At 36.4% G+C, this 17,548-nt stretch overlaps 1 protein-coding gene across 1 annotated transcript; it reads right to left on the minus strand.

Annotated features, from left to right (window-relative positions):
* Positions 1 to 13,940: 13,940 nt before the first annotated feature.
* LOC114381498 (transmembrane 9 superfamily member 12-like) lies at positions 13,941 to 17,181 on the minus strand. Its single transcript, XM_028340768.1, has 2 exons — positions 16,995 to 17,181; positions 13,941 to 16,502 (listed from the first exon to the last, which is right to left on the minus strand). Exon 2 carries the CDS (start codon positions 16,387 to 16,389, stop codon positions 14,416 to 14,418), a length of 1,974 nt encoding a protein of 657 aa, XP_028196569.1. The 5' UTR covers positions 16,390 to 16,502; positions 16,995 to 17,181; the 3' UTR covers positions 13,941 to 14,415.
* Between the last annotated feature and the right edge of the window lie 367 nt (positions 17,182 to 17,548).

Below are 17,548 nucleotides of genomic sequence, written 5' to 3' on the forward strand. Positions count from 1 at the left end.
CTTAAAATGATTCAATACAAGTCTTAATACATGAGCATTAGGATGACTTAATCTAGCATGCCACAAAGAGCTAGAGCCATAATGTTTTGACACATCATAATTAGTATTAATAGTAGAATGTGAAAGACTAGAAACAATAGTTGTAAAGGAAGCATGTACTCTCAATGAAGGCTAAGAAATAAAAGACTCTTGAAGCTTGAGACTGGGCAATGAATAGAAATCATCACTTCCATTGATGCCTTTAAGTAAGACTTCATTGGTTGCCTGTGATTTGACAATGCACAAGTGAGGATAGAACTCAAAATAAACTTCATTATCTTTAGCAAACTTACTGACACAATAGATTTTTAGTGATTGAAAAAACATGTAACAAATTATGAAGATAAAGAGGAAAATTAGGATTGGTAGGAGACTTAAAAGAAGAAAAACCAAAACCAAGAATTTTCAAACCTTCAATCAAAGTGACCAAGCTGATGAGTATTTTGTGTTTCTCCAGTCACATGGAATGAAGCTCCCGAGTCAAGGATCCAAGTTGAGTTAGTATTTTCCTGGGAAGATGAATTAGCTAGCATGGCACTCAGAATAACTTCAATGGGAGTTGACTGATTCTGACTTTTAGTATTTGTAGGGTTAACCCATGTATTAGACTTAGAGTTGTGATTGAGAGTTACTATACTGCACAGGCTATGGAGTAGTAGGATCATACAATACCATAGAGTCATGAAGCTGATATGTTGAATAAGATCTGTAATAACATATATATGTCGGATGACCATACTTGAGATAGATATAGCATTGGAAATGGGCAAACTAGCCACTACGACCACGACCAAAACCAACACCACCGAGGAGACCACCGCGATCAGAGTAGCTATTGCGACCAACATTTCTGCACATAAAACTACCTCAATCATGCGAGGAAGAATTAGGGTTTGTAGACGATTGAGTATAGTTTAGAGACAGAGAAAATGACTTCTAGCTAAGGTGATTGGATTGCGATTCATGTGCAAGTAACAGTGTTTCAACCTCTGCAACGGGAGAAGTCACAAACTTACTTTCAATGACCGAGACTAATAGAGCATAGTCCAATGGTAGACCTTATAAAAATAGCATCAACATATTCTTCATGCTGAATTGGACTGCCAAGGCCGATGAGCTCATCAACGATATTCTTGATCTAACATAAGAAATTGTGCATGATTTTATCGTTTAGAGAAGTGGCCCACAGATCTATCCAGAGCTAGCAAGCACAAGCCTTTGTTTAAATGAAGAAATGTTCATGAATTTTATCATGTACTTGATATGAGTAAACTGAACCAAGAATAAGAGACAAGATTGTTTCGAAAGTGTGGACTAAAGCCAAGTAAGCAACATCTGATCTTGAACTTCCCACGTCTCATACGCTGGATTCATAATTCTAGCATCTCGATCTTTCCTGAAGAGAAAACCTAGAGGAATTGAAGGATTGAAAAGAAAGTGATGAAGCCTGTGTGATTTAATCACATGCTCAATTTGTTGTTTCCAGTGCAGATAATTCGAATCATCAAGCTTTTAAGCTATGGGTTCAAAACAGATTGAGCAATGGAAGGGAGAGAATTAAAATTAGGCATGGATGTAAAAACCTAACTCTTGATATCATGAAAGAGTTTCTAAGAGAAATGAAATTGAGATAGAATCTGAGAGTAGAAAGTGGAGTTTTGTTTTAATCACTGCTCAAATGAGAAAGTAGAGTTTATATGGGCTCTTAGGACAGTAGTAACTTACTATTAACTAAAAGCTAATAGTTTAACAAAATTACTAACTAATAGAATGTCTAATAAACTAGTCATTAACTTTTCCACAATTCAAATCAATTATGCTTAGACTAATGCATGCACCTGACTCAACTCTAAAATGCAATGTGGTACCATTCATCAGGAAATAGCCTAAGCGTGTCCACATGGCAATCTCACTTAGGAAAACTAGGCAGCAAGTTTCAAGGTCACCCTATCGTTCACAGGCAACTTCCCCCCATGGTGATCAACCTGAGTTTCAAGGAAGTTCCAAAGTGACATGCCCCCAAGTACAAGTATTTTTCCTCATGAAAAACTATGAGTAGTTACTAACGAAGTTTATACTATTTTCATGCAATATGAAGTATGAAACATGAGCATCATCAATGCATTCACCATGGATAATTAAAGATTCTAAGGCATCCCCTTCTTTCTCTAGGGATGCTTAAAACTCTTTAAACACTTTATTTGCCCCCCTCCAAGGATATCCAACATGGTCAATGCACCCCCCATGTACATATGATGATAGCTATAAACAAATCATGTTGGGATTATACACCCATTTCTCTTGAAAATTGATTGAAAATTACGTAAACATGGTACCTAATGCATTGTTAACTAGGAAAGGATGGTTCTTCAGACGTTTCATGTCGATCTCATAATTACATTTGTCATGCATAGCATAAGTATGCCCTAATCATTCATCTCTATGATAGGTTGTCGAAGTATTGACAATCAAAATTTCTATTCCATGGATTATGGGGTCGAACCAAGCACATGCTTTTAAGAAAAAGTTTTCATCAAGTCTAGGTCAAGTATGGAAGTAACGGGCTTGCAAAAGTTGGGGCAGAAGATGGATTGAGTTTACATAGCTTCATTGGCTACTGCTAACACATGATTGAGCTAAATAATTTACAAAATTAGGGATTGTTGATGTCCGTGTTTTATTTCCAGTTTCACTTTGACTCTGACAAGATGTAATGAACAATGTTGTTTTAATGAAAATCTGAAGTGATTCGACCCAATGTTCTACTGAATGTCCTGTGTAAAATTGTCAATACTTCAACAATGTATCATTCACATACAGCCATGCTTATTTTTCTTTTCACATTGTTTGCATTGCTCATTGCATTCTTTCCTTGAAATCAGAACTGTAATCATTGTAATCAAAAGGAAAGAACGCGTTTTACGGTGCCCTTACTGAACGTGTGCCAAAGCTAGAGTGATGAGTGAAATAGAAGAGGTGCAAGAACAGATGAAGGCCAACATGGAGGCCATCAAAGAGAAAATGACCACGATGACGGAAGCCATGATGAGTATGAGAAAAATGATGGAGGTCAACACGACTACAGTCATTGCTGCAAGTACTACCACTGAGGTGGACCCGACTCACCCATCTGGCCCCAACCAAGTAAATCATTCAGTCTTGGGTATGGTAGGTCAGGGAGGCGAAGCATTGGGAAGTATGGGCGGCCTCCATTTTGTGTTGGTCCAGAGCAAGCATTCCTTTGTTGGACATGTGGCCTCAATAACTTAAGACAGGGGTGAATTAAGTTTCAAAATTTCCCACAAGAAACTTTTAACCCCCTTCTAAAGGATAGGCTCATAATGCAAAAGAAGAAGCGGCAATTAATTTAATAATGTTCCTTAAACATGCAAGATAAAATTGATTGCAATAACATAAATGAGATAAAGGAAGAGAGAAATGCAAACTCGATTATACTGGTTCGACCACTTCCCGTGCCTACGTCCAGTCCTCAAGCAACCCACTTGAGATTTTCACTAACTTTGTAAAAATCCTTTTTACAACTTCTAAACACCCAAGGAATCCCTTTCCCTTGTGTTCAAAAAACTCACAATTCAAGAGACAACCAGTCTCTTGATTACAACCTACTTTCTGAGATGAACGGAAAGATTTCTCTCCTTTAGAGTGGATAATACAATTTGATGTTCCTAGATGAACTCTCAATAGATTTGCAAGTGTTTGCCCAAGAGTTATTGAGAGAGCATTTGACAATGAAGTTCTCTTAGAATATCTCTCTCTTCTACTTTTCGAAGTTAGATACACATATATATAGGCCCTTCGTGCCTTTTCAAAATGGTTTGAAGAGACGTGTCTTTTCAAAAAGCTTTTTCTGAAATTCTTCACTGGTAATCAATTACAGGTTTCAGGTAATTGATCACACAATTATATTTTGAAGGGTCGTGACTTTTCAAATTGAATTTCCAGAGTTTTGTTGCTGGTAATCGATTACACATCAATGGTAATCGATTACACATTCAAAATTCAAATTTCAAACCCTTTTAAGAACCTATTTTTCAAAATTATCTTCTGGTAATCAATTACACTGCCTGGTAATCGATTACCATAGCCTTGACATGTTGGAAATAATGTGTTTTGAGGCAAAAGCTGATCTTGAATGAATCTTGAAGCAATGCTTGTTTGTTGAAGCAACCTTGTCTTAATCTTGAAGCAATGCTTAACCTTTGAATGTTTGTTGAAGTGATCTTGAAAGCAACCTTGTTTGGTTATTCTTTGACATCATCAAAATCATGTATTCATACATTCACAATCTCCCCCTTTTTTATGAAGACAATCATTATCAAGTGAATTCTTCTCAACATCATCAAAACCTGCATTATTCACATCCATCCCACCATATGGCTTGCCTCCCAACTATACACCACCTAATGTTGCACACGCTCCCGATGAGAATGTCGATAACTTTGCTCCCATACCCATTGAGACCCAACATCCCCAATCTGGCCATGCACAGGTCCCTCAACCCATGGGGGAGACACATGAAGTACCCCGAGACCACACTCTAGCCGACTTCGAGCCTCACCTCGGATATGCCACTGAGGGGCAAGCATTTGGTAGCATACCCTTGCCAAACACTTTGGGGTCCCTCAGTATCGCTCACAACCACAACCCTTACATTTTGCGATGAAAAGACTGCCTCCTGCCATGGTGTAAAGGGAACAATTTGATCATATAGAAGAAAGGCTGAAGGCCATTGAAGGAGGTGGAAATTATGCCTTTACTAACATGGCAGAGTTGTGCCTAGTGCTTGACGTGATCATTCCTCCAAAGTTCAAGGTGTCGAATTTCGATAAGTACAAGGGGACTACTTGCCCCAAGAATCATCTGAAGATGTACTGCAAGAAAATAGGGGCATATGCGAAAGATGAAAAATTGTTGATGCATTTCTTCCAGGAAAGTCTTATTGGGGAAGCCGTCACCTGGCATACTAATCTGAAACCTTCCTGGGTCCATTCCTGGAAGGACCTAATGGTTGGCTTCATTAAGCAGTATCAGTACAATTCTGATATGGCTCTGGATAGAATGTAGCTACAAAACATGTGTAAGAGGGAGCATGAATCTTTCAAAGAATATGCCCAAAGGTGGAGGGATCTGGCAGCTCAAGTAGCACCCCCAATGATGGAAAGGGAAATGATAACAATGATAGTAGACACATTACCTGTGTTTTACTATGAGAAGATGGTGGGATACATGCCTTCGAGTTTTGTAGATTTAGTGTTTGTTGGCGAGAGGATCGAAGTGGGTCTAAGAAGAGGCAAATTTGATTATGCTGCTTCGATGAATAGGAAGTCTGTGGCAAATAGAGAGAATAAGAAGGACGGAGAAACCCATGTTATGACTGTCATTCCTACATGGCCAAATTTCCCGCTAGCTCAACAATATCAATACACAACGAATATTAGTCCTTCTCATTACCCACCACCCTACCAGCCAAGAACACCCAATCACCCACAAAGGACGCCTCTAAATCAGCCACAAAACCCTCCTACTGCACATCTGAGGCCAAACACCAGCCTTAATACAAACCAAAACCCAGGGAAGGAATTTTCCAGAAAAGAAGCCTATAGAATTCACCCTAATTTTGGTGTCGTATGCTAACTTACTCCCATATCTACTCAATGATGCAATGGTAGCCATAATCACAAAAAAGATTCCTCAACCTCCATTTTCCCAAGGATACAACTCGAATGCAACATGTTCTTATCATGGAGGAGTTCCGGGGCATGCCATTGAGCATTGTACGACCCTGAAACATAAGGTGCAAAGTCTAATTGATGCAAGCTAGCTAAAATTCGAGGAGGAAAATTGCTTGTGAATTCTGACGTTGTTGAGCGATACTATGCATGATACTTGGGGCAATTTGTAGGTTTTTGTTAGATGTCTCCAATGACTCATTAAGATTTTCAAGTTTATGCCATTACTGTAAACAATAGTCACAATGCTAATAATATGGATAAATTTGATGTCCTTGTCTCTCATTCTCTTATAATTACATCTTTGCACATTTATTGGACATTCACTGGAATGTGAATGTACGTCATTGGCTTGTTTGCTCAAGTGACTTACGCTCTTGAGTTGATCTCCAAGTTTGTTTAATCAGAAATTGCTCGTTCTACACATTTGGTGGGGGTGCCATAAACGACGAGTAAAGTTCAAAAAAATAAGAAAAAACATTTGATTCACTGTGTTTCAAATAAAAAATAAGAAGTACAAACATTCATGTGACCTCATTTTATCATTATCAAAAGTTGTCTTTTTGAGAGAAAAGTGAGTTGTCAAGAACAAGAGTCTTTTGACTTAATATGTCAATTGAAAATCCTTTAAATATTCCTCGTCCTTGAAAATTCATTTTCGAGAACTTGCACAGTTCCTTTCACTTTTCCTTGCTACAAGGTCATGAAAAAAGATAGCAATAGATACCTCAGAGTCCTACATTAGGGCAATGAGAGGCACCATGCATGAGCCTTAAGCGAACCTAGGGGCAGATCAGAAGTTCTTGCCTGGTAGGTTGAAAACCCGAAAGGGTAGCCTAGGCAAAAATTAGGGTAGTAAAAAATAAAAAGAAGAAAGAATAAGGAGCGTGTTTATCAAAGGTTTTGTCCCAAAATCCAAACTGCAAAAATATCTAAGTCAAGATTTGAAATGACACATGGTCGTGTTTCAACATCCCAAACACTAATTTATCTCTGGCTACCCCTTTTTGAGTCAAAGCATATTTGTTTTCTAAAAGTAACACCAAAAAAACAACAAAAAAAAAATAGAAACCCTGAGTAGGAACCACCACTAAATACATAGGAAGAGCAATGCAAAATACACATGCATGAAGTTGGGCAACAATGAAAAGAAAAAAAAATCCTCCAGAGGTGAGTGAAGAAAAAAAGAGAGACAAAGATCTCCAGATTTTACAAGGAAGGCACAAAAGTGCAATAAGGATTAATGTATAAGACAAAAGGAGTAGAGCCCAACCCAAAAGTTGAAATGAATAAAGAACAAGCAACGCTCTCAAGGTTCTTACTCAATATAACTGGTAAACACTCTTTGAGCCTCTTTGATCCTTTCTTTGATAGCCCTCTTACCCCTGACCATGTTACAAGCCCAATAAAGGCCATGTGGATTAAGGAATGACTATTTTTCTTTTAAGTTGGAATTCTGGAATGGAACCCGCACACGCTTGCAATTGTTCAATATATATATATATATATATATATATATATAAGAAAAAGAGAGAATCCTTGAGATTTTGCACTTGCACATTTGAGAAAATAACTCATTTGACCAGGAGCTCATGGAAAATTCCCAAAGACAATTGTGATAGTAGGGTACATCTAATGTTAGTCGCTCATGCAAACTCCTTAGGATTCCTTTTGAATCCAAGAGTGGGCTTTGTTGTATAAATTCTTTCGGGATCAACCCATGTCATCAAGTTTCAATGGGATCAACAGACCCTTAGCATCACTCTATGACTTTAAATCAGGAAAGTTTCACTTGGTCACATACCAAAGTATGACAATCCATTGTGATCCTTCAAAGGGGTGCATGATCGATCCCAAAGCCTTATGTTTCCTTGCTGTGCAGAATAATAGAAGGTTTTAAACAAAAAGAAAGGGACGAACCCTAGGATCAATATTTCAATTGATTGATTAAATGTCAAATGGCTCCACTATCGTCATCCAAAATTGTCAAGTGATTAAATCAAAACATACACTTTGAGGGAGACCCCGAAGAGATTTGCAAAAGATAGGGTGAGGTTGCATGAGTTATCACGTCTTTTAGAAAGAGACAGTCAATCTGTGTTTTTTCACACAAAAAAGGGGGAAGAAAAAAGAAAACAAAATTAAGATCACCAAAAGAGGAAAGAATATCATGAACATTGCACAATTTTTCATTGCATTGTATTGTTGCGTACAAAACCTACATTTACTTCATTTTAGGGTGAAGTTTGCATGTCCATGCATTCCAAAACCCATGTTTCATATCAGGCTATGAGTCCATAGATTTCTCATTATATACCAATTGCCAAAATCCAACTGCATGATTCATAGGACTCAACATCCTTTGTTTTTTTTCATAGGACTCAACATCCTTTGCTTTATGTTTCAAAGACTACAATATCTTTTGCTTTATGATTGCAAAAGACTACAGTGTCTTTTGCTTTCACGCATTTCAAGACTAAAATGTCTTTTGCTTTATGATTTCAAAGACTTCAATGTCTTTTGTCTTTTACGCTTTAAAAGACTACAATGTCTTCTGTTTTATGATTTCAAGACTACAATGTCTTTTGCTTTATGATTTCAGAGACTACAATGTCCGGAGTCTTTTACGCTTTCAAAGACTACAATGTCTTCAGCTATTTACGCTTTCAGAGACTACAATGTCTTCAGTCATTTATGCTTTCAGAGACTACAATGTCTTTAATAATTTACGCTTTCAGAGACTACAATGTCTTTAGTCATTTATGCTTTTAGAGACTACAATGTCTTCAGTCATTTACACTTTTAGAGACTACAATGTCTTCAGTATTTTACGCTTTCAAAGACTACAATGCCTCCAGTCATTTACGCTTTTCAAAGACTTCAATATCTTCAATCTTTTACATTTACAAGACTTCAATGTTTTCTGTCTTTTATATTTACAAGACTTCAATGTCTTTACTCTTTTACAAAGACTTCAATATCCCCAGTCTTATGTTTTACAAGACTATGACGTCCTTTGCTTGGTGCTTTCGATATTTCGATGTCAATGTCCTTTTGTTTTTTTGGTTTCACTTCCTCTGTTTCCTTTGGCATCTGGTTTTGAATAGCAAGGTCACTCAGATGAAATTAGTGTCCTTATCTTTACTCACCTTTTCATTTTCAATAAAATATAAGTAAAAAGGGGCAACTGTCAGACCCTAATTTCGTTCAGGGACTATCGTTCACTAATATTTTGATTCTGGCTAGTCGAATTATGGTGTTCGACACCAATTACCGCAAGAAGCAAGGGATCACTCAGTGTTTTGATCAAGCATGCAAAAGGATACCAAATAAGGAGGCAACAGGGTCTTTTTATGGATTTTCCTAGACCCCAGCTCGCCTAGGCTAGCATTTGGCTCACCTGGGCCATGAAATGGCTTCATGGATAAGCAACCAGCTCACCTAGGCAAGCTCATTACTTTAGAGTTAAGGTTCAGCTTGCCTGGGCGAGCTTCAACCGCCCCAAAATGGCTTTTTCTCTATAAATAGCCATAATGGGGGGGAGGGGTAAGGGGGGAAGGTTCAACACTTGAAGGAATTGAGAGAACTGAGAGAGAAGAAGAAGCAAGAGAGAAAGAAGAATAAGAAGAAGAAGAAGAAGAAAGAAAAGAAAACAAAGTCAAGGAATTACTAAATCGCGACCGTGATCATTCCCTACGTCGTTTCTTGTTTTGTGTTCTTCGTGCAACAGTCGATTAGTTTTATTTTTAAGGATTGAATGTGATCTATGTACCCTTAGGGGTCCCCCTTGTTATTATGTGCACATTCCTCTTCTCCATCAATCATCGGTGATCTCATTTCTATTTGTAAAGTTTATTCCTAACCGATCACTAGTGTCGTAAAATTGTCTTTAAAAGAGATTGAAAGTTAATAAACAAACCAAGATAAAACCAACTCATACCTAAACTTCATTTCATCAAATATCACTTGATATTGTTTCAAGGTCCAACGCCTTAACGACTCTCTCCGCTTTTCAAAATTTAAAACGTCATTTCAAGGTTCAATGTTTTCAATGACTCTTTGTTCGCAATCAAAATAAATCTTCCAAAACATGAAATCAATTTAACTCATAGACATTCAGACTTAAAGAACTATGTAGGTCTGAATTCTTCATCGCACCCGAGGATACGTAGGAGCAAGGGCAACCCCCTTGTCGACCCAAAAAAAAATATGAAAAGGGAAAACTAAATAATTTTGAAGTCATGTTGTGCACACTCGAGTAAAGGCTATTGTCCCTTGTGACGGGCGTGTGGGGTACTAATACCTTTCCCATGTGTAAACAACTCTCAAACCCTTATTTTCAAGATTCATAGACCTCTTTTTGGTTTTTCTAACATTTTTCTTAAATAACCATTGGTGGTGACTCCACTCATTTTGTCCCTAGGAGACAAACGCTTTGGCTCCTCCATGTTGCTTTCACCGTCCCATCGTGAAGTAGGTTAGGACAATCAGTAAATTCAACAATTGTTATTTTTACCTTTTTTCCTTAAGTAATTATGACAATCAAACACATTTCAACCTTTCTCTCACACCCTAAGTTCAATTCAAGATCATTCTTTCCTTCGAATAGACGGATTCATCTTAATATTACTAAACCGAAGCTCAGGTCGTCTCCCATAGTGCATGGATGACTATTCAAATTAAAACTTTTCGGATAAAGATATTTTTGTATTTTTATATTTTAAACTACCTAAAACTAAAACTAATCAAAATAGAAAATAAAAGATATGTTTTTTTCTAGAAAGATTAATGTGTTAAAAATTTAATAAAATAAATTAAAAGAAAAGGTAAGAAGTTACTTGTTGGCATGATAATAATTGTAGACGGAAACAATCATGTTGAGATGCTAAGATTGTACTTGGAATCCTCCTATTTGATGCAATTCCTTACACTTCTACTTCGTTATATCGTTCATCCCCAATTAACTAATGTATTTTATCCCTAATCCCTTAGGTGATAGACCCTAAATCACTTGCCTTGATTCTCAATCCCTTGGCAAACCAGCACAAGCAATTATTATTATCTTTTGAAAATTAGCTAGGCTTAACCAAGAGTATTCTATCTGTAGAGATAACCCCAATTAAGTATCCGATTCAGTTCAACTTTCAATGAGACTCATCAAAGTGCACATCAATTCCTAGAATCATCTATGAGGTGCGCAGACTCAGAAAGAATTAAGTATAAAAGACGAATAATGAACTCAAATAATATATTATGTGAGAAAATTACATCAAATAGGATTCAATTCTTTCCTCTGGGCCAAGAAAGAAACTAGCCACTTATGAAATACAAGAGAGAATAGAAGAGGGTTTTTCTATGAAGGATGGTGCGTAGAGGTGTTTTTTGTTGTTGTTGTTGCCTATGCCTCTCTAATTATAGAATTATAGATGTGTTTAATAGAGGCAAATAATCTTCTTCATTTACAAAATAATAAATCTATACAAGAAAATCATCTCTTCAGCTAATATAATTTGTTTTAATTGTTGCAATTTTCTTCCAAGTGATTTTTTTCATTTATCTTCGAACTATATTTCCATAATTATCTTTGTTTTGAATTAATTTAGTTTCTACTCGCACTAGCTGACACACTCCTTGTTTAAGCAAGATATCCCTCACTTAAGCAAGGTGGTCCTTGTAAGTATGTGATTTCTGTCATTTGCTCGCTGAAGCAAGATCACTCTCACTTAAGCGAGACATCTTCTATAAAATTTCATCTTTTCCTTTGTTTGAGCTGGCTTGAGCAGCCTATACCTCGCTTGAGCAAGACTACCTTGTAAAATTGCCCTATTTCAATGTAAAAACTCACAATCATATTAAAAACTTCTAAAATCATAATATCTATATAAAATATACTAAAAACTGGAAACATAATGAATTTGATTCAAAACAAGGCCTAAAGTATACAAAAGTATCACATAAATGTCTCAAATTGCATTTGAAAATACAATAAATTTGACGTTTATCAATTACCCAAGTAGTTGTCAACTCATGGTTCACCCCTTCTCCTTTCATTATGTCTCCCATTTGAGTACTCCTCTTCTTCATCATCATGATTTTTCCTAAGAGGTATCTTAGACCTGGAAGTAAATTGTAAATCATCCAACCCTGCATTTAGAGTTGTGAATTGTTCTTGAACAACCTTCATGAACAACTTGAGTTCAACATCTCTTACTCCTTCTCCACCACTCATGATTTTAAGTGCTGCAAAAATTGAGTTAGAGAAATAAAATCCTCACACAACACTCTCACGTGTTTACGCTCAAAATATGTTTTGGACACTCATGTTTTCACTCAATTTGGCTATTTCCCTCTAATAACCTTACCTCTCAACTTCACCTTATGAGTTCTTAAGAAAAAACCTTTAAGGATGATTTTACTCAACAAGAAATAGTTGAGAATGTGATATGATAACTTTAGGAAACAAGAACAATAGAACAGGAACCACAAGAAACTTGAGATTTTTTTTAGACAAGATCAAAGAAAGGTGTATAAAGCCAACAATGTAAATAAGATAATAATTGACACTTTGGGGGTAATAGATTGAATATAAAGATGAATTAACACTTTATAAGAAATATAAAATGAATTCACACTTTTTCTTTCCTTTTTTCTAAATCTTCTTTGATTGTGCAGTAAGTAGTTTGAAGCACTATGTTGAAAACTATTATTTTTTTCTTTCTTTCTTTCAATCTAAAACTTTTTTTCTTCACAAATTTACTTTTTTTCTTCTTTTTATTGCAAGAATTTTTTTCTCTTTTTTTTATAATGGGTAGAAAAAGAAACACAAAGAGAGTGCAATAAATCAAGATGAACAAACTTAGACAAAGAGAGCAAAAGAAGAGAGAAAATAAGAACTAGAATAAAAATACAACAAAACAAATATGTTGACACAATAGAAGAAACAAACTAACAAGCAAGACAATTTTTTTTGGTGAGGTCCACCTCAATACATGTTTTTATCAAATCTTCCTCTTTGAACGTCATTGGTATTCGTATCCACTTTAATGGGGTTTACCATAGCAGAAGCTAGTGCAAGTAACACACTTTCATCATAATAACCCAAATTGAGGCTAGGGAAATGTGTCCATACCAGTTTTTCTTACCAGTTTTTGCTGCTAGCGAGATAAAATCCGGGGACCATGTTTGCACTGTAAAGGTGATGGTGAAAGATCATCAATGGAATTTCATTCGTAACCTTTTTGTGATCTTCATCCCTGGTCAAATTTAACCATGAAATGTTCCAGTGTCCAAAATATCAAACCCAACTTTTAGATTCCATAGCCTCATTAGCCTATCCTTCACCATCTGAAAACCATTGCTCTTACCAAGAAGTTTCAGATCAGAGCATTCTGCCAGGGGACATAGACCATCCAATACTGAGTCTTCTATGTGAACCATAGGCTTCAAAAGGTTGCCACCTTCATACTCAATTCTTGCCAAATTCTGCTTGATGAGGTCCACCTTGAGTACTCTATTAATTAGTATTAATATTTTCAATCCCTCTAAATTTTTATCCTTTCTTAGTCTCTTGTATATTTTTATTGCTCAAAATTAGTCCATATTTCCACTCATTTTTAGCCCCTCATTTATTAAATATTTGAGATTAATTTGAGCAATAAAAATAAATGAATAACTAAAAATAGATTTAAAAAATATAAAGAACAAAAATACTGTCAAAAAATTAATAGAACACTAAAAGTTATACAAAAAATTGAGGAGCTAAAAATTAAAATCTAAAAAAGTTAAAAGAACTTAAGTAACCCAAATTTTTGTTATAACCTTTTCCACTATTACTTGAAAAAGTTTATGCTACTTGCATTTTAATTGTCACATGTACTTTTCCTGTTAAAGGACTAAAAATTTAAGTAACCCAAGATTTTATAATAACATTTTCCACCATTACTTGGAAAAGTTTATGCTACTTACATTTTAATTTTGTCACATGTAATTTCCCTGTCAAAAACCAGAAAAGTGAAACTCAATTGATAGTCGTGAAGCCAAGTGCAATACCAATACTACGTATATCCAATATTTTCCATACACAAAATTATCAACTCAAATGTACATGTGCAGCACCGGCTATAAAATAAAATAAAAAATGAAACAATAATATTATAAAAGCCAAAATTGAGCGGACAGTTAGTTTAAATAAAATACTAAGTCACTTTCCCTAACCTATACTAAGTCATTTTCCCATCCTTTAACCCAAAGAAGCTAAAAATATTAAATACCCAGAAGCACAATGAACATCAGAACGAGTTCTGAAAGCATATATCTATCTAACATCATTTTTCTACAGTATTGAAATGAGATAAGACAGTTTTGAATTACAAACCTTCTAAAGAAACTCTTAACTAAAACACTTGAAACATAATGATCTCAAACACTAGCAGAATACTTGAATGAGTACACTACTTTGGGAAACAAGAAGAAGGAGAACAAACTGCAGATCCCATCGCAATATAAAATCAGACAATGAATGAAACATCCGTTGCCCTACTCCGCAATGTGATCAAGCTACAAGGACTCAGCGGAAGTTATATCAATTAATCTTTTGCATAGTTAATATGCAATGACAGCAAGAACCTCAATCTATCTTTACTGATGAGAACAAGTAATGCACAAAGTAGAATGACATAAGGAAGCCGATGGTGCCGGTAGACAACATGATTGCAATGGCCATGAGTAGTGAATAACCAAGGTAAAGGGTAGCTGAGACAGGTCCACTCAAACTCCGCAGGTCGAACACCAAGTAGTTAATGGAGTATAAGAAGACGTAAAGAGCCACAGAACCTGATGCGAAGAATGCCTTCCACCACCACCGCCAGTCTTCCACACAGAGATGCATATAAGTGAGGACCACAGACACTTCAGCACAAACAACAATTAGCAATAGAAGAACTACCAACAGGAAACCAAACACATAATAGAACCTCCCAAGCCAAATACTGGAAAGGATGAAGAAAAGCTCAATGAAGAGGGTTCCAAATGGAAGAGTTCCAGCACCAAGAACAAGAAGCCACGATGGGTATTTACGTGCAGGAATTTCCCTTGGAATCTGGTTAGTGCGTACAGGATATTCAATTGGCTGAGCTTTTGTCCCCATAAATCCTCCAATGAGGGTAAGAGGTACAGAAATGCAGAACCAGAGGAAGAACAGCTCAAAATACAAGGAAATCGGTATGGCACCAGTACTGTTACTGCTCCATAGAATAAAATTCAGTACTGTAAGAATAATGAAAGCAATTCCAGGATAAAAACAAGCAGCCAACCAGGAAATTGATCTCCACCCTTCTGTTGTTCCCTTAATGGTCCTCCATACACGAACGCTGACATAGCCTGCAGCAATTCCCAGGATAAGATATAAGACGATCATCCCTGTTAGTAGCATTCCTCGGGACGCGGGTGACATGAAGCCAAGTGCTGCAAAAACAATAGTAACACCAGCCATTCCAAGAATTTGAATCCCATCTCCAACCATCACACAGAGAAGCTTCGAGCAATCAGGCTCCCTAAACACATCACCCACAACAAGTTTCCATCCAGAGAGCTCCTCGTTCATCTGAGCTTGAGTCTCTTTGTCCAGTTCCTCATACCTCGTTAAGTCCCTTCTCACAGTTCTTAGGAAAATGACAAAAACAATACCGGCCAGGAAAGAAATAACCATAAGTGAATTTAAGATTGAGAACCAATGAACTCGGGAACCCTCCATCTTCAAATAAGCATCCCAACGTGATGGCCATCTTATATCACTTTTCACAAATTCAACCTCATATGTGAATGATATCCTTTCCTTCTCTCTTATCACTTGATACTCGTCAAGCTCAGCCGGGCAACTTATAGGAGAAAGAGTATCATACCTCTTGTGCTTTGTCATGACTTCCAGATCATATTTAATACTACAAGGTACAACCTGAAAACCAACTATTTCATAACCTGATGCCTTTTTATTGTCAGATTCTGAAATAATACCCAAACCTTCCTCGCCAGTCCCCACAATTTCAACCCCACTTCCTTCATATTCATGAACCAAGACAGTGAACTTAAGGTGGTTAATGATGTAATCTTCACTGCCATCAGATGGAGTGTATCCAACAGGGAACCCTGTCCACTGGATTGTAACCCCATTTTGGTTGGTAAACCTCATAACAGGCAAGTTGTCAAGGATCATATTCACTTGATACAGATCCCGTGCCCTTTGTTTGAGTAACTTCACCTCGTGCTCATTCAACAGGGGCGTAGTGCAGAGGTAAAGCGTCTCATTAACATTCATCTGGAATCGGTACGGTGAGTTATCGATCTGATCTCCCATCAGAAGTTCTCCAAGATTCTCAGCACTTTTCTTTATGCCGCCATCCGGCTGGCAGTAAGGGAGGCTGTAGTAGTTGTAGGGAAGCTCAGTTTCAATCGAAGTCAACGAATTAACTTTAGCATATATGAGATCTTTATTTGAGTAAGTGTGCATATAGCTTCCGGGGAGATAAAAAGCATTGACTACTTGAGCAAAGACGATGACAAAAAGGAAAACACAGCGGCAGATGAAGGGTATTCGCAACTCCATTTCCTTCAATGCAATACAACAACAGCAGATGCAGAAAAACTTCTCTGTGAATCTTCTTCTAATAAGCTAACTCCCAACCACCAACACCAACACCGGTGCAGTCAATACCAAATCTAGACAAAAGAGTAAAACAAAATTCAACATCACATGCCAAAGATAATAAAAACATATAAAAGATATAACCAAACCCTGAAGCATATGTCATCACAGGGTTCAAATCAGATCCACAAGTGAACAAAAATAAACACAGATCATTTTTATGAAAAAGCCTGAGGCAGATCGTAAAATAAAGTTATGGATTCCACCCACAAGCCGTACTAATAGTACGGTGAACGGCAACGACAAAAATCAAACCATCCAATATAGTAATAATAATAACATTAAATAAAAAAAATATCCCACAAAACAATTCAAGAATACAACAGCCACAGGGATCCAAAGTTGCTGAAATTAAAGGCCGCGAGAACAATAAACACACATGTGTCCAACCACTTAATAAAACCCAAACAAACAAGGAGCAGAAGAAGAGCGAAAAAACCGCTAGATCTAAGTAAGACGTAGTTTCTCCGCTATCAGAGAGACAGAGAGAGAACGGAGAAACCCACCCAGGAATTTTGGCGATATATTGAGTTTGGGAAAGGGAGAGATATCGCAACGCCACAGATGATTATTGTTCTTGTGTTGAAGGTGTCGCAAGTGTGAGCGAGAAAGAATCAGAAATGTAGCGAACAATAATGGCATCGGGTTGGGCATGATATTCCCATGTTTGTATGGATAGCCCACCTACGCCTCCCAAATAATTATGTGCATCTGACCTTATTTATTAATATGATTAAGTTACTATTTTGGTTTCCTAATCACCATTTTGATTTTTTTTAGCGGTAAGATTTGATTCCTAATTTTATAAATTAATAATTTTAATTCATTTGTTATTATTAATTAATAAAATTATTAAGTTAATTATAAATTAAGTTTTCTAATAATTAATGATTTTAATTCATTTATAATTAATTTTGATAAAAAAAATTATTTATAATTAACCTATTAATTCTACTGATCAAAATTATTAGTTAATAATGATGAACCAAAATTGCCAATTTTTAAAACTAGAAAACCAAATATTACAATTAAAAATCAAGGAACCAAAATCGAGAATTTG

Source organism: Glycine soja, chromosome 13 (genome assembly GCF_004193775.1).
Source record: "Glycine soja cultivar W05 chromosome 13, ASM419377v2, whole genome shotgun sequence".
NCBI lineage: Eukaryota > Viridiplantae > Streptophyta > Magnoliopsida > Fabales > Fabaceae > Glycine > Glycine soja.

What these genes read in the sequence shown, in the direction of transcription:
- LOC114381498 (XM_028340768.1), bottom strand. Translation starts at nt 16,389, where the DNA reads ATGGAGTTGCGAATACCCTTCATCTGCCGCTGTGTTTTCCTTTTTGTC.